This window comes from Cyanistes caeruleus, chromosome 3 (assembly GCF_971803275.1).
Source record: "Cyanistes caeruleus chromosome 3, bCyaCae1.hap1.1, whole genome shotgun sequence".
Taxonomy (NCBI): Eukaryota; Metazoa; Chordata; class Aves; order Passeriformes; family Paridae; genus Cyanistes; species Cyanistes caeruleus.
The window spans coordinates 97968083-97991319 of record NC_141703.1 but is presented as its reverse complement, the minus strand read 5'-3'; the positions used below and the strand labels follow the sequence as shown (position 1 = coordinate 97991319).

The 23237-nt window shown below is 38.0% G+C and overlaps 1 protein-coding gene across 14 annotated transcripts in view; it reads left to right on the top strand.

Moving 5' to 3' along the window:
* Positions 1–23237, top strand: part of LOC111940482 (uncharacterized) — a 193288-nt gene that overhangs the window by 83930 nt on the left and 86121 nt on the right. Inside the window, exon 4 of one of the 14 annotated variants that reach the window (XM_086883282.1) lies at positions 15058–15194. The exons of the other annotated variants lie outside the window; for them this stretch is intronic. Within the exon in view, the coding sequence (XP_086739408.1) occupies positions 15058–15194 (137 nt within the window). The remainder of the gene's footprint in view (positions 1–15057; positions 15195–23237) is intronic. 14 annotated transcript variants of the gene reach the window in all.

The window sequence follows — 23237 nt, the reverse complement described above, 5'->3', positions numbered from 1 at the left end:
GAAAAAGATAATCTTCAGGCTGACAGAGAAAGTATGACCACCTCTATGAGATTTATGGAGTTTATGTGTTTTTCGCTCCTTTAGTAAAAAAAAAAAAAAAAAAAAAAAAGAGAAAAAATGTTCTTTTTGTAGTGGTTAACACAGAATAAAATGAAAAATCTTCCCAATCTCTTTCTGATTCCCTTGTTATAAAGATGTCCCTATATTAAGTCTTATCATCTGACTGTAAAAGACCTACATGTATCCCCCACTGACAGGCATCTTTGTATAATAGGAGAAGAGGAATAATTGGAAATCCTTTGATGATGCTTGATTTTCCCTAATGGAATAGTTGTAGAATTCTTCAAGATGTCATTAATAATTGTCAGTATGGGAAATGTTACTGCCTGAAAAGCCCAGGAGCATTCAAAGATGTAATGGCAGCATGGGCAGCCCTTCCAGCATATTTTTCATATGTCAGGAATACTGCTGAATTAGCTGGAAAGGCATATGGACTTTTTTTTTTTAGCATAAGCAATTGTTTTAACAAAATCTAAAACTGTGAAAAATTGCCATTGAAGTTAATCAAAGGATCTTACAGCAATAAGACCTGAAGGATTTAACTTAGGAGCAATTTACGGTTTCAGTCTGACTACACAAGATGACCTTGGAGTTTTGCAAAGGTTGTCTTTGTAATCAGAATTGGCTGCTACATTATAAAAAATGCAGCAATAAGTTTGTGAGGAGGTTATCTCAGAAACAAATTTGTATGGCAAAGAATTTTATTTAATTATACAATTAAAGACTAATCAGGGAAGAGATTTAATATATATCCAAAACCAATTGGTCTGTATGCAGTCACAGTGACCTTGGGTCAAGAGCCATCCTCTGAGGACTCCAAGTTTTATTCCCAGTCAAGCAAGAGGCATTTTTATAAAGTAAACTTTATTCAGCTTTAACTAAAAACAAGTGTAATCTACATGATACTTCTGAAATCCATGTTCAGACAATGATGTAAGAATACAGTTGAATACTACATTTTACTTACGAAATGTGGAAGAGTAAAACTTCTTTGCTGCCAATGCTGCTCTGGTTTAGAAAGTAAGTTGTGAGTGTGGGTGTTTATATTTACTACTATCAGACCATATAAATGCTTAGAAAAAAACAAAAAGTCACCTACAATCTTGAAATGACAGTACATGACATTTTCAATCATGAAAAGATTCATTATTTGAGACTATTAGGCTAAAGAATGATCCTTGTGACTGACTGAAACTTTTATAGTTTGATGATGTTGCCATGTGGAAATATTACATTTTTTTATTTTCTCCACTTTATATAGATAGATAGTGATACTTTTGTTATCTATCAAAAGAGTGGAGCTTTATGAATGAGAGCAAACAAAATATGGCACAAATGGCTTTTTACAGACTTGTCACAAATGTTTTCAGGAATATTAATTATAGTATTAATTTTAAATAATTAGTGCTGCAGATCTCATGATGATATTAATTGGTGCAGAGGGCTGGAGTGGAAGGAAATGTTGACAAGCAGTGAAGTTTCTCCTGATGTGTAAGTGTCCCTGTACACAGACAGAGTGTGCATAGTCTTCAGACATCTGAGAAAGTTGTCTTTGCCATTGGCTACTCGTCTTGAAATTTCTCATTTCTAAAGATGAAGTTTACTTAACTGACACTTGACAGCACAGTCTTTACTTTTGGAGACCACTGTTAGGACCAAAAGGTGTGGTGAGGAAGAAGAAATAATATAGCTGTCAGCTCAACTGTGAACTTCACTAGCTGAGTGCTTTGTACCAAAACAAAATGAAATGACATGTTCTGTTTTTCCCAAAGCAACTCACTTATTAGAGGCAAAAAAGCCCCAAAACAACCAAAACAAAAACTCACTCTAAAACTGTAAGCATGAGTGCTGCTGGAAGAAGCTAACACTAAGGTATTTCAGTGAGACAGATTTCCTTCAGGAATCTCAGTACCTCAGAAGCAATGGTAGTTTAATGGAGTGTCCATCTTATGTGTAACCTGTAGTCAGAAAAAAGGGTCGAACAATATGAGGAGGAGTATGATGAGTAGTTACCCTGACAGAATGAGTGACATAATTTGTTTCAGTATCAGAATATGTGTTGAAAATGTATGAAATAGTAAAACATGGGGAGATATTTTTTCTTATTGCCTAATCAATCTAATATATGGTACAGCAGCTTGAGATTTTAAAATGAAAAACATTATTCAGACAAAGGGATATTTGCAGTAAACATTCATCTTCAGCTCTGCCATGTGTGTGTAATGTAGCCTTTGAGAGATGACTTAAGACTGTAAGCAGTGAATAGTGTCATCAGATAGTGCAAAACTGTGGAGAAACTGAAAGCTGTGTCTGTGTTGTAGCTAAGTCAATATACATTTAAACAGCATCGCTATAACTGCCTGAAGCCAATATGAAAGTATTACTAGAGTCTGGATAAGACAAGTGACATTTTTCAGCATTGAGCTCAAAAGTTGACATATGAATAGAGATGAAAAGAGGAAAAAAGGAAATTCTGCTGTTCATCAAAAACTGGAGAGCACATAAAACTGTCAGCTGTAGGAAGAACAAAATTGGCTATAGCCTTCCTTTTCAGTTGTTGCTGCTTAAGAGCCTGCAGACTAAATATTACCCACCATCCATGAAAACACTAGTGGAGCTGTGTTATATTTAACACAAGTAGATTTGGTATCTGGGATTGGGCTGTTTGCAGGTGGAATGTTAAAATTCCAGACTGGTACAGAATCATTCCTCCAGGTCTGCATTGCTGACCATTTTGAAGGCCTCTTTACAGTGAGATCTCCCAGTTACTCTTGTTAGAAGAGCAAAAATGTATAAGAGAATATTTTCTTTGAAACCCGTCTTATCTCATTATTTCAACTGAACATGGAAGTATTTAAGACTTGGAGAATATTAAAAAAGGTAGTGAATATTAGTGAAGGGAATGCATTGATGTGATCTTTTGAATCTGGCTGGATTCCAGGTACCTTCCATAGCCACCCTATCATTCTTCTCAGCTGGACTGTGGAGAGTAGAAGATATTGTGGTTGAAATAAGGTCAGGGAGGCCACTCACCTAATACCATCTCAGGCAAAGAAACTCAACTTGGGGAAATTAATTACCTTTATTTCCAATCAAATAAGACTAAGATAATGAGAAATAAGCACAAACCTAAACCACTTTCTGCCCACTTCCCTCTTCCTGGATTCAACTTAACTCGTAATATTTCCCTACCTCCTCTCTCCAAGTGGCACAGTGAGATGGTGAATAGGGGCCATGGCCAGTTCATCAAACATCTCTGTTGCTGCTTCCTCCTCACACTCTTTGCCTGCTCCAGTGTGTGGTCCTTCTCAAGGGAGACAGTCCCCCACAAACTTCTCCAACAGCAGTCCTTCTCACAGGCTGTAGCTCTTCATGAACTGCTCCAGTATGAATATCTTTGCACAGCTGCAGGTCTTCAGGAAAAGGCTGTTCCAGTATGGATCCTGCACAGAGTCTCAAGTCCTACCAGCAAGCCTGCTCCTCCTCTTTCCATGGCTCCACATGTCCTGCCAGGAGCCTGCTCCAGTGCCACAGGGTCACAGCTTCCTTGGGCATCCACCTGCTCTGTATGAGATCCTCCATGCACCTCCTGCCTCACCATGGTCTTCACCATCGATTACAGCACGGCCTCGGCTCTGGCCCCTGGAGCACCTCCTCTCCTTCCATCACACACCTTGGGGTCTAGAGAGCTTTCACTCTCATGTATTCTTTCTCGTCTTTGTGTTTGTTTTCACACAGGGATTATTTTACCCTTCTTAAACACATTACCCCAGGGTCAATACATCTGTTGCTGAGGGCTCAGCCTTGCCCAGAAGTGGGTCTGTCTTGCATCTGGCTGGCACTGGTTGTATCAGACAGGGGAAGTTTCTGTCCTCTTCTCACAAAAGAGAAACCCTCCCCACTCCAAAACCTTGCCACACAAATCTAATACAATTGATGAAAGTGAATGCAATCGTGCAGCTGAACTCAAATGAACTCAAACTTCCTCAATAAGACTGGACAAAACTGATGATCAGTCAACTGATTGTCAAGTAAATGCTGAAGCTGAATCCTTCGTGATGGAAAACCAGAAGAGCATAGATGAGAAATTTGTTATTTAATGAACCATCTTTTTAAAATAGATTCCCTCAACAGGAGTTGAAAACTGTTCAGCCATTGCCTGTTCAGTTGTGCAATGTGTGGCACATGAGACAAGACTGATTATTTCAGTCCAGTTGCTGATGAACAGTTGCCTGAATGATGAAAAAAACCCCTGATGTTCAGGGGTGTTGTATGCCATCTTAAGAGATGTACCCAGAACTGTATGATCTCCTGTGCATGTTTGTTCTTGCTCTTTAGAATGGTGAGGAAATAGGGGATCAGCTGAGATGGTATCAGGGAACATTATTTTATCATTTCAGAAGCAAAACTGCTTCTGTGAAGAAATACAACTTCAGCTGGTGAGCGTGGGAGTCTGGATCTTATTTTGAGTTCTCAGAGATTCATGGTTAAACTCAAAAGCAAAATTTAAAACTATAAGTACTGTACAAAGTCCCTCTTGTGTGTAGAACTCTAGTGGGTTTTAGAACATTATTGTTACTAAAAATCTTGCTACTATGTCAAAAAAAACTGATAAATCAGAAAAGGGGAAAAAATACTGAGCCTTTCCCTGAACTTCTAATGCTGAATGTCTCATTAGGGACAGTACACAAATCCTTGCAAGACTTGTAGCGTAGAAGTTTACTGCCCTAGTCAACAGCCTGTAATCAAAAGTATAATTCCATTGACTTTACAGTGCTTATCTCAGGCATTTCACAGAAACATGTGTGTTAAAATTAACATGGGCCTTCAACTTTAAAGAGGGCCAGGATTTGGCATTCATTAAAAAGGAAAGATACTACTTGAGTACTGAGTATTTGCATTGCATTCTGCTCCAACAGATTATAGACACATTGGTTAGGCATTGTTCATATGATTAAAGGTTTATATTGCTAGGGATTAATTGCTTTTCATTAGACTCTGCCAACAAACAACCTTGCTTGGGACCATGACTTGAAACAAAATGGTTGATTTCATGTGTCTCTTAACACACAGGAGAAAAGAGAAATGTCTCAGTAAAGGAGCCTGTACTGCAGATCTGCTATCCTATAAAAGAGGCATCAATGTGTAGCCACTATAAAATGCTCTGAACTTTGATATCTGACTCTGATGTTATAAAGTCTCATTCACTTTATTGCTTGTTGCACAATGCCAGTCACATTTGAGATCTCTTTGCTGCTTGTGTGAGGTGATTTTGTCTAGTTGTTCCTTTGGGTTTTTTTCTTATTTTTCAGTCGCCAAAATGACAAGTGACTTAGTGTTTAGTTTCATGTTATCTGCCATCACTAAACATTGCTTGATTTATTCAGTCATTAACAAGGAAAAGCTACTAAGAGAAAAAAGGTGTTAAGGAAACCAAAGACAAGGAATCCCCTCAAAGGTGTATAGACTGAATTATTTTTGCTCTCTCCTGTTATTTCTGTGAAGCTCTTATATCTACTTGAAAAATCTCATCAAATTGAGCTTGCTTTTAGTTGACAAGACTCATGCATTTTGACACACAAGCAAGGTTTCTTGCACTTAGAAATTACTGTTTTGTTTGAAGGAAGCTCAGGGCTTTCACATTTCAGCCACAATTGTGAACACATATAAAATGTATTCCTCTATATCAGCAACAAGCATAAAGTTTGGTAGCAGAGGATATGTAGTCAGAGATTCTGCTATTCACACAATTTTTTGTCCTGTAAATCTAACACACCTTTTTAATCTTGTTAACATCGCTACTTTGCTAAGCTGGACTTGGATAGGGTTTTTTTCCAAGGGACCTTGGTTTCATACAGAATTAACTCCCTTGCTCCATAATAATAATGATCATATGACTGAGATCATACTCTGATGGCCTATTTATCTCTTCTTCTATTTATTTTAACATTACTACTGAGCTTGCGTAAAATAACTAGCCTATGTGTCTGCTCTAGTATTGCAGTCTGAGATGGTAAGACAAGACAAGAAATGAATACATGAATAAGATACATGGATTATAAATTACCCCTACCACCTATAAAGTGTTGAAATGAGCATTTTGCTGTCTATATTTGAAGGGTTTATTTGCTGATATGGTCCCTGACAATTACTGAGTTGCAAGAACCAGGGGCATGGAACTTAATACCTGAGTGCTGCAGAGAAATAGTTCTTTTTTCTGTCATGTAAAAAAGGAAGAAACATTGCTTTAGTTCTGTGTGATTATTTCTCTGCTTTCTCTTTTGTGGTAACTGCCCTTCAGTTTCTGACAGCTGTATGCCCTTTCCTCAAAACCTGGGCAGAGGCAAACGTTTTTTGCAGGAACTGAGGGAAAACATCTTTTTGATTCCCAGTGTTTAAGGATGATAGTAGAGAGGTCATATCAACTCTATAATCTGTGCTCTCACCTAATCAGACAGTTTTGAAAAGAGGGCTGAGCACAAAGGAAGCACAACTTGTGACTTCCCTTGGATTTTCAAACTGGAAATGTATTTTTTATTTTTGTCATTTTTGGTTCCATATAATCAACAAAGCCTGCCTGGGCTCACTCTAAGCCAACCAATTGCTCCTCAGAGGTAAAGAACATTCTCATACCACGCTAAAGAATTAAAGTTTCCATATTCTTTGTTAGTTAGAGTAGAAAACCTTAATTTAAAACAAACTTATTTGTGAGATACTACTGAAACCTGGTGTCTGAGGCACTGTTGCAGAATGAAAAGTCATGGGCAAACTTTAAATTAAAGATCAAGTTCTAAATCTAAGCTTACCTTCAGAGGAAACAACATATTATGTAAATAGCATCAAGATTAACCTGATCCATATGCCCAAAGAAACCCAAAAAAGCTCACTTTATCCATATTGACATACGTTTTGCCATGTTATCTATTCTGTCTATAAAAACTGATCCTAAGTAAATAGACATTTGCATATTAATCTGGATTGTAGTTTGCCTGAACAGCAAAAGATAACATTTTAAAAGTTCATCACATTTTGGCTTATGCCAAGGAAAACTAATCTTAGTATAGCCAGGACACTTGCCAAATGCAATACCCATGGAAAATGAAGAAATGTTTCTTAGTTGTCTTTTGTTTGCCTATTATCTGCTTTGGGTTTGGTTTGACTAAACTATGAGTTGTGGACTTGAGATGTGTGGTATTTATGGTCACAGCAAAAGCTTCTCTCTAAGCACTTGGTAGTCCAGCCACGTGTTTTGCTTTTGAAGAAAAGTGTCCTTTTCCAAATCCAACATCCTTTACCATGAACAATTCATACATTAACATTTGCTAATAGCTTAGTTGATATTTCACTCCAGTGTTTAGATACTCTGATATGACCTCTTCGGTTCCTCCAGACTTCTGTGTTGTTTTTCTCATTTCTCAGCCTGAATCAATGTGAAAGTGTTCTTAACCTCAATGGCTCTGTAACAGCACCAAAGTTACTACCATAAGTGCTTAATATTGTATTCCCAAATTTTTCTGTTTAGCATTTGATAAATGCAAGTATTAGGAAAAAAACACTTTTTAAAAATGAATAAGCAAATAATATTTTCTATTGAGATACTTAAGTGAATCCCCTCCTTGGACTTTACTTTATTACCACCTTTGGAGACTCTATGGCTTTTATTTATTAAGTTGGCAAGATGTGCTGCATTAATGTCAAACTTCACTAAGACATTCACATTGATTTTGGACTGTTCCTGAGTTATCAGGGCTCTTGCCTAAGGAAAACAAATACTTTCTTGAAAGGATTTGAAAACTTATTTCAAAACAACATTACAGCACTGTTTTGTGACCAAAACCACATTCATCTCACTAAGTTAATACATCTCTAAGTCGACACACTCTTTTGTAGATTAAATTTTATTTGTTGGAACCAATTTTTCTCTAAATATTTTAAGATATACTGACTAAAAGATGGCAGGTGTTCGTACTGTGAACAGCTCCCTGGAAAAATAAAGTATCTCTGTGTTATTTAAACATACTTCCCAGCAGTGAAAGCAAATAAAACCAGTAAGAAATAAAGGTCTGTAGCAGAAGAAACTTAAAATTCTACACATCAGAAAGTACAGGGAGCTCCATGTTCCTTATTTGACTTTATTTCTCTGAAACAGCAAAGTTCTCTGGCAGTCTAGATCTTTGTCACTTTACTCACCTGCAGAAACCAAGCTGCAACACATACTGAGTTTCCTCGTCTAGACACAGAAACAAAAAATATTAACTTCCATGTTTGTGTGTAAGTTAATGAAGGTATTTAAATTGTCAGACACCGGATACTTTAGGAAGCAATCTTCCTGTAGACCACAGCAAGTTTTCTTGTTTCCTTAGGTACTGGCATTTTTAATATATTTTTCAGCTAGCCAGAGGGATCATTCTTGTGAGTTGGGAAACAAAAGGGTTGCACCTGCTGGAGAATCAAAACCATGAGCTGGAAGGCTTGACCGTGCCCCGATAGTGCTGATTTTTTTGAAGACTCTGAAAAGCTCTGATGTACACTAGAAAATACGTGTCAAAAACTTTTTCTTCCCCCATTAACTGCTACTGAAGTTAGAAAAAGACAAATAAAAACCAGCTTCTGCTTTTGACTGAGAAGGAGCTGTCAGCCTTCTGAAGCTGTGTTATGAGGATGTACCTGAGCAGCTTCAGGAGCTGGTTGCTTGGGGCTGGCAGTGCTTCTCAGAGGGATGAGCCAGAGGTTGCAGTCTGCAGAAAAACTGTGGTGAGGAAAAGCACTGCAGGTTCAACAGGCTGCTGAAGATGTGATGTAGAGCCTCACAATGTAGCTTTTTGTATCTGAATGCTTGTAGTCCTTCTGTCATAAATTCCATGGGGAAAACCTTCTGCAGATGCTATTTTGCTGTTTAGGGTGCACAAGATGAGAATGTCTTTCCCATGTTGGTCGTATGGCCTAGTGGACTGAAACTAGTGACCTCCTCCTCCATACCTTAAAAACTCATAGTGGTGACTGGGATTGAAAAAGACTGGAAAATAGGCATCGAGCTCCTGACTGGTATTCTTCCAGTGCATGCTGCTCATCTTGTTTAATAGACAGCAGTAGAGTGTAATTGATCAAGAATAGCACATCCTTCCCCTAGATGCAGGACAGGAATTATATTATCTGGAGAAGGAACAATTTACAACAGCTCAGTTTCATTGGTTTTGTCTTTGTGGAAAGCCAAAAAAGAGGAGGATGCAGAGCTAAACAAGATTTCTGTGCTTGTGGTGGGATCTTGCTTTAGTCCTCTGACTCTCTGAGTTCAGAGAGTTCAGCTTTTGGCAGTAGGAAAAGGCTGGCTAATAGGTCTCCTTTTCTAGCTTTTGGATTAGGGTTAAGTAGCTCTTGATAATAAAAATTAGATGAGAATTTTAAAGAGTTGCCTATCTGAACTACAGGTTCTTTCCTTTTAAAATTCCCCAATTTGTTTTTATCCTAGCTGAGAGAGGGTGTTCCTGTGAATTGTCAGTACTTTGTTTCTCATTCCTTCTCTCCCTTAAGAGTGAAATGTTTCTCATTGATTGATTGATTCTTCATTAAGTGTTACCAAAAAAAAATCTCTGAAATAGTTTTTTAGTTTTTCCTGTTCTCTTTAAGTTAAAGATTCTTTTAGATAGGCTCAGCCTTGTTTAAGGATCTGCATGCTCTAAAAGAATAACACTTTCCAAGTGTATCTATGTACTAGTGATTGGGTACATCTTAAGGCATCAGTTTAAAAATTATACACACAGGAAATCCATCTGAGAGCTGCTGTGTATTCCAGCCTGTAAAAATGGGCCTAGAGAAAGTGATTCATCCTTTTAACACACTGTGTAACTAGCCAAGTTGTATTTTATTGATATTCTAGTCCTAGGAAAATGCTGTGTTAATTCCACAGTATTAACCTGCTGAAGTTAAATTGACTCTCAAGATTTAACTGGAGGAGTGCAATATGAACATTAAAGTTAAGCAGATGCCTCTGTAAAGATTGACCTAATTATGCTGAATGCTGTTCTTGTCTTAGAGGAAACTGTTTTCAGCTTTTCAGTCTAACCAATGAAAAGAGTGACTCTTTGATCAGCCTGGTGTTCGTATACATAGGCAAATCTAGATCATATGCAGTTGAGCATGTAACTGCATGCTGACATTTCCCAAATCCAGACTTTCATGCAAACATTACTTACTTGAGAACCCTAGGAAAAACTTGAGAGCTCATTAGGAGATCCTGGAAGTGCAGTGTTACAGAGTCACCCTTTAAAAAGCATTGCTAAATTACATTGTATTACTTGCAGCATTACCAAAGCGCTAAAAAAATCCTTAAATTATTATTTCATTATCTTAATTTAATTTTTCAAAAACTGAGTCATTTCTTAAAACTCATAATTTTTTATTCAATCTATAAAAGTCTATCTTGGTGTCCTTTATTTTTATAAATATAGGATTACAATCACTGCTTAGCAGCAGAATAAAAACAGGTTGGTTTTGTTTTGTTTTACATGTTACATGTTGTTTTACATGTTACATGATGTTCTTCTCCTGTTCAGGAAGGCAAAAAAATTAATCCTTGAAAGATCCTTTTCTATCTTTTTTCTTTCTTTTTTCACTGGGCATTGTGAGTGCCTGATTTTTTTTTTTTGCTTTGATGGTCTGTGTAGCCTTTCCTGTAGCTGAGTTTTTTGGTCACTAAAGGGCAAAGAATCCCCTTCTTGAGACTAAATTCACCAGCTCAGTATGTGGTATTCTCCCTTAGAAGAGAAAGTTTCTAAAAGCTAAACCTATATAGAGAACTTTGACTGCTTCATGTGACCACAGACTTCATCATATATGCCATGATTCCAGGAAGAATGAAATGGAAGGCAGGTCCCTAATGTGATAGTTTTTAATTATTTACAATGCTGAGTGTTTTTTAATAGGACTTATGTACCTCTGCTCCAAATCATTTCTCCATCTCCTGCCTTCAAAACTCAACAAATAGTGGGGTTGTAGCAGAGTTCAGCACTAATACCCCTTCTTCCAGCTCTTAAAGACTGATGATACTTAATTGGAAGATGTGATGGATAATCAGACTTGACACCTTTTAGTTTCTTCTCTCTTTCTCTCTCTATTTTTTTTTTGTTTTTTTTAATGGACAGTTTTGTTGCCCAGTTGGAAAGCTATGATTCTTTTACCCATCTCTGCAATGCTAACAAGTTTTAAAAATAAAATAATACTTAATCATCTAGTAATGATGTAAACCTTAGAAAATGAGTTTTTCTAAGCTGTTGTGTTTTGTTGTGTTTGTGAGTTTTTCACAGCTGTTGTGTGTTTTACTTTGGGTTCAGCTGAATATACAACTCCATCCAAACTGCAGGCCTTAATTTGTGAAGGGTTTTCCTCTGCTTTTCAGGGCTTCATAGGCAAAAAGAAATTTACTCCCATTGTTCAAATTCATATATATCCCTCTCATATACATTCTTTTATAGGTATTTTTTTAATGCTCAAAGCCCAGTAAGGAGAGGAGCAGTATCAGCCTCTTACAAATGAGGAAACTGAGGCACAGAGCATGGTAGAGACCAGCAATCTCTAGCAGGGATGTACACAGGTACAGGGGAACCAAAGTTTCCAAAGTCCCATGAAAGTGATCTCAGAAGTGAACCAGTCTGAGAATTGTTTTTAAGAAGAGCACTACAGGTTGGCCAGTTATTAAAATAACATAGTAGCTATGCTTGCACTAGATTCAGCTGGTTTCCTGAAGCATTATTTACATGTGGCTGTCACATAGTACCTTGGCTTGCTGGAAATGAGACCTTAGGACTTGATATGGTGTGTTCTGCCAGTTTGGGACAAACATGAAGTCACACAAATATCTATGAAGAAAGCAAATTTAAAAAAAAGAAAAAAAAAAAAAGGAAAGTGATCTTAATGTTTCTTCCCAGGGGGAAATTAGCCCATATTCCATGCTGCTGTACAGTATAATTGTTTGCTTTATGATTATTTATGTATGACACAGAATGTTGCTTCTTTTCACTGACTCACTGATACTTGAGGAGGACAGCTACAGTAATATATTTACATTTATAGAGCATTATAAAACTGTGTCAAACACAAATATTTCACCTGATTGTTAATGTTCCAAACAGTAGGGTGTGCAGAACAGTCTTGACAAGAAATCTGTGTGGCTAATGTGAGTTTTATGGATCTCTGAAAATAAATAAATAAATCTCAACATTAATAATTAAAAACAAACACTAGAACATAATTCAGGAGGTGTCACCATTTGCAGATAGTGTGACTCATGCAATAAGTAATCCTTATTTAGCTTTTTCAACAAAAACTGCACAAGTTTGAATTTCCCTTCAGAAAATCAAATAATATAAATACAAATCTGGGAAGAAAATAAATAGATCCCAGAGCAAGAAAGCTTGTCTTTACAGCCAAATTGCAGGCACTGGGATGCTCAACAGGCTATTATTTTGTACTAGAACATTTGGGGAGCAGAACAGAGGAACTGAAAGGCAGGTGGCTTATTCTGTTTCAAGACCATTATTTGGATAAGGAAATTTTCTCCTTGTGCAAATGCTAACGCCTGCTTGCTTGAATTTTGTGCCCGATTGACAAGGGTGGTGCTTTCAAAGTATTGTCATTCCTTGCTGTATTTTCTACATGTTAATTGAGCACTGGTGTAAAGGACAAGAATCTCTGTGCAGTACAGAATTGTTTTGCCTAGGTGTAAGCTTATAATTTTTCAGCTGTACCTGCTCACTACTTTCAAACACATCTTTAAATGCCTTGTGAGGGAATACAAGCCTGTAGTCTAAAATCATAGTTATTTTGAGGTATTTTGCTAAAAATGGGTATTGAGCTGCTGTGAAGCAAAAAGAGTAATTGAATGAACAACATTCAGTTAAACTAAAGAGGTTGTGTCAGTATTCTAATTATTGTGGGCAAAACTGATTAACTTAGTCCCATACGCTGGACATGTATTTATGCAAATTGCAAGAAGAGGAGAAAGGAATCCTTTCTCTGCAATGAACTCATCAGTGCAGGGAAGCTTGCAGTGGTGGATTAGTCTGGAAAAATTAGGAGTCAGACTTGGCTATATTCTTTAATGGAAATATAATCAGCAATACATCTTGATGAAATGTGCACTGCCATCACATAATACCCACTTGGAGGTGAGGTAAGGGCTGGAGGCAGTAGTCCAAAACCATTAACATCCCCCAGGGTGAATATAATAGGATGATAAATGCTCACTGGGAAAGGATTCATTTCAGTTTTCAAATGATTTTGAAAGTAGAACAGAAAGTCAGTAATTTTATATCAATTTAGTCAGCCCATACTTTAATTCAGTAATGAAAGACTTTATGTCCATCCAAGCTCAGTGTATTTGTAATGCCTGAGTTAGGTGTTGGCATTATTTTTGTTAGCTCAGTTTCACAAAGAAAGGTGCCAGGTTAGGAATCCTTCCAGTGTACATCTTGATTCATTCTTCTACAGCACAGCATCAATTGACTGGGTTTCTGTAATGGAACAGAGTAGAAAGGCCCAGTCCCTGGACAGATATTTGGGTCAATGGACTTGCCCTGACAGCATCCTATCTTTTTATTTCTGCCAGCTGTGAAAGGGGCTGGGATGGATCAGAAACAAATGTTCATCCTGGATATTTTAAAACCCTTTAGAGAAGGAAAAAAAATGGCTTGATTATTTGGTTTTTTATATGAGGAAACAGTGCTTTAGCAACTTATTTTTCAATGAAAATAAATTAATTATGCAAAATATTTGGAGGTGGTATAGATGTTGGGGAATCTTAGTGCTTCAATTTATCTATTCTTGTTACAGCAGTAGGCACCATGTGGATGAGAGCAGAGCAAATATTTGATTTTAGCTGGATCTCTAAAGTGTCATAAACCCCAGTGGATTAAGTTTTCTAGAATACAGACTGTATAGGTCATAACATAGAGAACCATATAATTGTGTCATTTGATTTTAAACCTTCATACTTTTTAAATCATCCTCCTCATTTTAAGGGACATGAAAGCAGAGAAAACACTGTTTCTCTGCTTCTGGATGGATATAAGAAAGTGTTATTACTTTGTCTGAAGTATTGGGCTTTGAGAGAGATATTAAAAATAAAATTACCTTCTCATGAGCTAATAAATTAGTCTTGCTAATAAATCAGTCTTGTATCTATACTACTCATAACTGAAAAAATAGGGAATTTTTTGACCTTCCCTTAGTAAAAATATGCTGCTGCAGATGGATCCAAATTGACAAATATTTATGTGTATAAAATTAGCCACTTAGATTTCACCTTTCCATTATTGAGGAGTTTAGTTCTCCTGGGCAAGTGCATCATGGACTATGCAGTGTCTCAGCACATCTGAATCCTTGTAAGAGCAGATCTGTCCAGCATGCTGTTACTAAAGTAGCAGCAAACAGAAATCTGGGACTTCTTACCTTTGACTTAGAAGAAAATAGACAAGCTGCTTGAAGTAAGACATGTAGGAGAGATGGCACTTGTAGTACTCTCTACCTTTTTAGTTTACTGCCATCCTGGATAAATTCAATAATGTTGTTGATGCATAATATTTGTATCTTACTACTACTTAAAGTAGTGTCCTCTTATCAAAATTTAGGCACAACTGTTCCCACAAGCTCAAATTCTCTCTTAATGGTGTTCTTGTACATCTGGAAAATAGTGAACTTTCATCAGAGATTTAGGAATGCTTTAGCATCTGGCTAGGTATGGTATAAACTAGAGCTTTAAAGGAAACAGTAATGAAATATTTTTGTATTCAGAATGGGCATCAAGTGTTGACTCCTAATGTCTGTCATTACAGTATTGGAGAGAAATGCTAATAATGAGATAGAGTGGAAGCAAACAAGTTGAATATAGTAGCTTCCTATATGGATACTTAAGGTTTTTTGTATTTGGATACTTGGTGGATAAATGAGAATCCTTCTTAACATTGTATGTATGTGTTGCTCATGTAGCCAAATGTTTTGCAGACTGTCAGGGAGTGGACAACTCCGCATGGTCTGGAGAAGATCAGTGAAGTGCAGGCAATGTGCCAGGCAGGCATGAAAACCTCAGTGTCTGAGGCATGGAGAAAAAGGGCATGTGGTACGTCTCATCTGGAGGAAAGGCAAGTCTTGCTGGTTGTAAAATCCACCAAGTCAACATCACCTGAAAGTCCCTGTTCTGAACCCTAGCCAACTTCAGTTCACCTAAAATGCACAAATACCTGGTTTGGTTCTGGAGTCTGAGAGCTGAGCCCAAGGAACACAAGGATGAATAAAATCCAGGTGTGCTGCATATTTCTTTCATTTGCTTTGTGATTGAGCCTCTTTCTGCTGACATTGTGGTCAGAAATTGCAGGGTGGTTTTGCTTTTGTTACTCTTGTACTCACCTCTTGAGCTTCCAGAGGTCTGGAGGGAAATGGTTGCAGAATAAAAGGTATTATTATTCCTTCATGAGGAAGGAATTCTCTTTGTTAGGCATGTCTCTGCTCAAGCCTTTTCAGGAGAAACCTACTGATGAGATTCAGGATAGTAGCTGGCATCCATTTCAAAGGATTTGCTTAATCCCTGCATTCGCTGTATGACATCCTTTAGTATTGCTACATCAGTTTCCAAACAACTGGACTAAATACTTGTCTGTGGCATGTCAGAGGTGCCTGACAGACTGCCACTGTTAAATTACTCAAGGCAGATACCTACAGTGACCATTCTTTCTGTTTGGTGATACAGGGAATGTGTTGTGCCTGGCTGAGAAAAATGTCAGACTTGTGGGAGAAGCAGAATCAATTGCCTACAGATCATGTGTCTTTCATTAAGGAACCTGTGAAAGGAATTGGGTCCCCCTTCAGAAATTCTCTTACCACCATTTCCTATTAAGCCTCTTATCCTAGAGACAATCCTCTGGGAGGACTAATTGTGTGTAAATGTAATGGAGCATAAATCATTCCTTTTTCAGAGTGGTAGATGACTTGTAAGTGTAGTGAATGTGCCAGGTGAAGTATAGTGAAAACGGTGTGAGGTTGTACATGATCTGCCTCCAGAGCCAAGGGTAACTTAGGTTCTTGCTAATAGGTTATTTGGGGTGGATTAGAATGAAATGACACTGAGTGATTGGTGTTCATAAATAAATATATATGTGCTGGTTGCAAAGGAAAGGGGGTATGCAGCTGGGTGTTTTTATTATCTATAGAAATATAGTAATATCAAAGCATAAAAGAAAGCACTTCAGAAAGGGCACAAGGAAAAGAAGGAAGAAAAAAGGGTAAGAGTAGATAGCAGAGAGGAAAGATATCACCACTGTAGCTCCAGTGATGAGACTTGATGTTTGCAATTTTGATGTCTGTTGGTTGAAGTGATGTCAGGGGTGGGAGAAGCCCATGAAACACAAAGTTCAATGGGTTAATATACACTTAGTTTTACATGGGAACACCCAGCTACCTCTCCTGGGGGGCAGTTTTACACTGCCTGATGCAACACTGTCGATCATGTGGAGTCCTCTTTTGGAAGGCCCCAGAAATGAGTCTGGGGGCACTTCAGGGGTCTTTGATGCTTTATGACCCCTTCTAAGGCATGAGAGCTGCCTCACTGAGCCAGTTATGCCCCATCAGAAGGGATGAATACCTTCAGGCCTGCATGTGAATGTCCTGGTGCTTCCCCAGGGGAAAGTTTTACATCTGAGGCAAGTGGATAAGGGAGGAGACATTGGCATGATAAAAACCATTGTCCCACCTAGCAGATCTGTCTTTTACTCGTCCCTTATCTGGCTCAGCTTGTTGCTAAAGAAAGGTTGGTTTGTTGAGGTCATTCTCTGGTGAGGGATGTTCACCTCCTCTGTCTTATGCAGATCAGAGGTTTTGCCACCACACAAAAACTCTTCTCCCTCTCATTTGAGGGGTGCAAATCTGCCCTCAGTAAAGCACCCTCTGATTTTGCAGATGGCTGAGTTTTTGAGTCCTTAACCATTAATATTTCAGTGTCTCTCAGATGTTTACTCATTTGCCAAGAGACAATAATAAGAATTGTTGGATAGCCAGCAAGTAGAGAAGTGGTTGATGTGATTAACTGCTTTTTCAAGTGATTTAGATTATACAAGTGTGAGAAAGGCATTTTTGCTGCCGTGCTCTAGTTATAAAATCTCTTTCAAATTCTCCTTTATTAAAATAAATAAATTCTGAAGAAGAAATAGCTTAATATATCCTTAAGAGTATTTGACAGTTCTATGCTGATTTTCTCATAATGGCATTTTGCAGCTGTAGCTTTATGGAGCTGGAGATGAGAGCTGGGAGAACTGTGCTGAGGGTCAGGCTAAGAGAATTAACAGAATGGAATCTTAAAGTAAAACTTCCCTAGGCAAGTTTCAGGTCTGAAAATGCTTTTTAGCCTAGACTTTACTATGGGAAAAAGAGAGAAAGTTTTGTTTCAACCAGAGCCACTCTGGTCTGTACCGCTCCAGCATCATGGACTGGAGGAAAAAGAAAGATTACATCAATTTTAGATAGCATTTTAGACTGCAATGAAAATTAATTTTTTGGATGTTCTGGTTTTAATGGTGACTTTTTAAAACAAGGCAGTCCATTCTGTGGAAGGACACTGAGGGAAGGATTATCTCCTGGATTGCTAAAATCTGTATAACAAGTGTTATTGTAATTTTAAGGTTTGAACTAGGCAAGATACCAAGGATTGTTGTCTGCTTTTTTCTCAGAATTTTGACTGAATTTGAATTTCTGCAAGTTCAAAACCCCAAGAATTTTAATTAGAGACTCTTAATTTCTCCCTCATTGGTCTTTCATAATTTCTGAGCTTTAAAATGTAGAGGGATTTAGGGGTATATATATTTTTAAAATTTTTTTATTGTGTTCTGTTCAGCCTACAAGTAAACATTCAAAGACCTGTTTTTACAGATGCAGTGCTGAATTGTCACTCAGAGTAAGGAAAACAGCTGAATTCCATATGAAGATTGCTATCAATTTTTGAGTATTGAGGATTAATTTAATACCACTTGCCTTTATGTTTTAGTCAAGCACTTTTAAAAATATAATAGACTGAAGTGTCATTCTTAAAACAAGAAGCTGTAGAAAAGAGAAAAATATCTCTCAGGTTAAGAGGAGAAAAGAGGTATGTGTCATTTTCAACTCACAATTAGACTTTTGCAGCTCTGCTGTAGTCATGGGCAGGAGTCTAAAATAGAAAAATGGCAGCTCAGGAGGAACAAAATTATACCTTGATGACTCCCCCAAGGATAGTTGGAGCTTTAAGTCAGGGCAAAGAACACTGATTCAAATGCAAGGTACCATATCTCTCCCCCTTTGTTGTATATTTCTCCTCTGAGATTCCTCTTGCTTCTGGTTTTTGTAAGTGTGCTGCATTTCTTAGTAAAACTGGGGATAAAGACAAAAATAGAAGTGGAAGAGCAATGGTGAGTATTTTATGTTAAGGACCAAACTTTGAAGGGAGAACATAGCTGAGAATGAAAATGTGGGGGCTGGAGCTCATTTCACCCACAGTAAAACACCTTCTGCAAGGTAATGATGAAAATGCTTTGGACTCCCAGGATGAGGCTGTGAGTCAGCTAAACCCTCCTGTTCTGATCTAATAGTTCTGTTGTAGTCTTTGGCTGTGAGCCAGCTGTTCCACACAGGGGGCCCAAATTTGTCCTTCTCGAGCAGTTGGGTGCAGCTTGCCAGGCAATGGTAACATGGCTGGGTGAAGGGCCAGTTTGACGATGCAGAACAAATGAGTCCATCAGACTCTTTGGTTTATTTGCTTGAGTTTCTTTTCCAAAGGACAGTCACTCTAAAATGTGTTCCATTTCTAATTATGTGGCCTAAAAGATTGAAGACATCTAATCAAAATATTATCTTAATTACACTAATTACAGACCCTTATACTGAGAGAAATCTCAGGATATTTCTAATGTGAGGAGCTAATTAAGGTCTAGTAGAATAATGACTGTTTAATTGCTTATGTTTGTGTGGAGGTATCAATTTAGAAAAAAACTTGAATATAACCTGCTATAATGTGGTAAAAATAGTAATATTCTTAAGTGCACTTAGGATAAAATTACAGGTTTTAAATTGGTTTATTATTACCAGCCATCAAGGGAAGTATCATTAACTTAGGGTTTTTTATTGAGAACTACTTTTGATAGAGCGTGCTTCTAGATCAATATGAGGTACTTGATTTGCAAAATAGGATAAATAAATTTACCTATTTAATATTACAATTAAAGTATTGAACACTATTTATCACTTGAAACGATACTTTGCAGTTTAAAATTTTTGTTAAAGAATAAATTTTGAAACCTTGGGAAGACAATGAAGACAGACCTCTGATGACTTGTGGTCACTCTGACTTTGGGAACTGAGTTTAAGCATGTCAGGTTTTTTGAGAAGAAGGTTTGTTATTGCTCTCTTTATGCTACAGGATACACAAAAATTTAGTCAGCATAAACCTTGCTGGAAATGACATAGCCACAGGAACATGTGATAAGGAGATAAGGAATTGGGTTTCCTTCAGACCTCTGCCTTAGTCTTCAGGCATTGGTCAGGGACAAGTTTCCTAAATTGGAGTAGGAGCTTCTGGGTCACTGCCTGCTGGTCATCATGCCCAAAGATTCTATTCATGCTTAAGGGCAGAATTAATCCAGATTTTTGGCTTACAGGCCACATCAAAAATTTGCTTTGGTTTAGAGGAGGAGAAGCTTGACTGTTATTTTACTTTAATTCAGTTCTTTAGCTTTAAGCTGCTTTCCAAATGTAAATTTAGTAAAAGGACAAATATAGAGAGTTATGGTTAAACAAGCTGCTTAAGACCTGACAACAGCTGACTGAAATGGTCCATGGCTCCTTTTAGTCACGGTAGCAAGATGAGTAGCTCCTGAAATCTTGGCTGCCAGGAGTAGTTTGGCTCTGGAGCCATCCATTGGCTTTAATTTCCAAGTCCAGCCTCTCCTGAGAATCTCAGGGATGACATTTTGGTTCGGCTGTGGCCCTTATCCACCCCTGAGCAGAGTCAGGAACCCCAGCCCATCTGCTTGGCTGGGTTCCTTGGGCACCAACCAGCTTGGGATCCTCAAGGACTGTTCCTGGGGGAAGCTGTGCCTGGATGAGCCCCCATGGCAGCCCTGCTCTGCTCTGCACCCTCGCAGCAGGGGTTGCAAAGCGTTATTGGAAACATCTCTCTGCTTATTGCTTAAAGAGGGTGTGTTGGAGCCTGAGTAGGAATCTACTGCTGACCAAACTTGGGGAGAAGTTCTTTAGAAAGAGGCTGCATTGTCTTGGAGCAAAAGTTAATGCTGTGTCCTCAGCTGCTCAGGCAGTAATAAAAAAATTAAACATCTTACAAATCTGTGCTGTGAAATAATCTATTTTCTGGGAAGATTAATACAATGCAGGCAAAGGCCTCTCCTGCCACAAACTGAGAATACTGACTATCCAGCTCTGCTTTCTTTTTGTGTCTGCAGGAGATTCTGCCCATTGTCATTATGAAGTTGTTTAACAAAGTCATTTTGATCATTGGAAATTGATGCTTACAATTAGATGGTTTTATCTGTGAGATTCTTGCAGGTTAGCACAAACCTTGAGAATACGTGTGGCAGCTCTTGGGTGCTGTATACATGGGTGAAAATCACCTACAGAAATCAAAGAATCACAGAATGGTTTGAGTTGAAAGGGACCTTTGAAGGCCATCTAATTCAAATTTCCTGTGATGAGCAGGGTCATCTTCCACTAGACCAGGTTGATGAGACCAGAAAAGGGGCATCTACCACATCTCAGAGAAACCTGTTTCAGTGTTTCACCAGTCTCATTGTAAGAAATCACTTCTTTATAACTAAGCTATAACTGAAATCTTCAGTTTCAAACCACCACCCCACTTTCCATCACAGTAGGCCCTGCGAAAAAGTCTGTCCCTATCTTTCCTATAAGACCCCTTCCAGTACTGGAAGGCCCCATAAGGTCTCCCCAGAGCCTTCTGTTCTCCAGACTGAATGACCCCAACTTTCCAAGCCTTTTGTCATCTCTATGAGGTATTAATCTGCAGAACAGTTGAGCACTGGTGAGAATGACTGGGTTTTCTCTTTCAATGGATGTAGCCCTGAAAATGATAGGTAAATACTTGGCATCTGTTTTGTGTAGGGATGAAGCCAGGAACGAAGAGGTTTTCCATGAATTTTTAAATTATATTTCAATATTTTTTTTTTTCTCTTTGTTTCATGAACAAGTTACCCCATTTATGATTGTAAGAGTACTGTCCACTCAATATTTCTGAATTAATTTTAGTAGATAGCGCATGGTTTGGAATAAACATTCACTCTGAAGGCCAGCTGGGCAGAACAACTTTCAGGCCTGCAGCAGTAGATGACAAAGCCATTCAATATCTGTTTAATGACTCAGGGCAGCCCTCATGCTGGGAAAGAGGGGCTCTTCATTGGAAGGAGCTCTGCCCACCTAGCCTCCTCAAAGCTTTAGTCTCAGCTCCATTAACACAGAAGTACTCTATTCAACACTACATCTTCCAGGAATTCTGCCATCACCTTTCCCCGCATTTTGATTGGATTCTGTTATATTTCTGGCCTTGCAGCTGAACCAAACCTACTCACACACTGTCATCATTGATTGCAACATTCCTTTTGAAATACTTCAGAGCCTGTTTTCAGGTTCAATTTTGTGTCTCTTGGACATAGTCTTATTGAGTGTCATATCTTCTACGCTGAGAACAATTCAAAGCTCAGTCCTTAACTTCAGCTTAATCCTTAGCATCATCTTTCTTCATTGTCACTGTCTCCATGTATGATGTCTCCCTTCCTTCCTACAACACCTTTCATTACTCTCCAAGATCAGAGCTGTCTTAAGGGAAAACTGTAGTCATTTTTCTTTGATTTCTTAGACTAACTAGCAATAAAAGCACAGGCTGTGAGCTGGATACTTTCAGGCTTGATTAGATTTCAAACACAGAATTTTTTTAGCATAGCAGCTGGAGGAAACAATAGAAGCTGCAGAGGTAAAGGAACAAATTGTTCTGATAATATATTTAAAAGTATGGTGAGAGTGCCTGTGAATGTAAAAACAAACAAAGCCCTGCAGCCTTCTTTTACAATGTCTACATCAAGTCTTCTTTCTGAGGTAGTGTCTTTCAGCTATTCTCAGTCCCTCTATTTATATACAAAACAACCAAAACTGTTCTTGTCAAGTGTAGAGCTTACCTCTATTCATAGTGGTGTTGTTATTTTGGGATTTCATGGATTTTAGTATTCACAGAAGCAGTTTATTCTCCTCCAACATCTTTCTAGATTTGAAAGAGTGTAAAATTATCAGTGGATAGAACTTCAGCTGTGAAGGACCTCAAATTGGATTGGATGCTGGGTTAAAATCCAATCTTTCATGCATAATTCAAGTAGTCTTGGTAGTGTGATGGTTCCTTGAGGCTACATCCTTGGTTGTAACTGACACATGCAGTTGTCACTTACATACTCAGCTTTTCATGATAGAAATGCAATAGAACATTTTGGAAGTCCTCTAGTGCTAATCTCCTCATCTTATTGAAATTTCACTTTTTCCATGACTGAAATGAACGTCAGGAGTGTGAAGAGTAGGGTCATTAATTGAGAGTGTTCATGTAACCCTGTAGCTCCATCTGGCCTGTATGTTCCTCTGTTGTAATTTATGGGTACCTTGTGGATGATAGGCCTGGTCTTGGCTCTTGGAGAACACATCATCAGTAACCAAATTGCCAGAATTGTTCTTACAGCCACAGCCATATTTCTCTTCATTTCAGAAGGACTGCACAAGAACACTGTGATCAAAGAGAGCTTCTGTGCAGGCTGGATCTGGAGCATGTTCCCTGAGCTTGCTTTTAGTACAAAAAATGGGAAAGTTTTTCAGAGCCATATAGGACATTGTAGTGTCTGGGCCTCCATGGGATCCATGGTCTCTATTCTGTGGAGTGCTCCTGTTATAGTAAAACAGATAGCAATGCTTTTACTTGACATTTCTGATAATCAGAAACTTTTTAGCATGCAGTAAATAAAAGGTTAAATAGTGAGCCTCAAAAATAGATAATTAGGACAAAACCATCAATCTATTTTGTATGTGGCTTTCTCACTTCATAACATTTCAGTGAGAGGCTCAGCATTATTGGCAATGTGTTTAATACCATGTCTTTTAAGTTT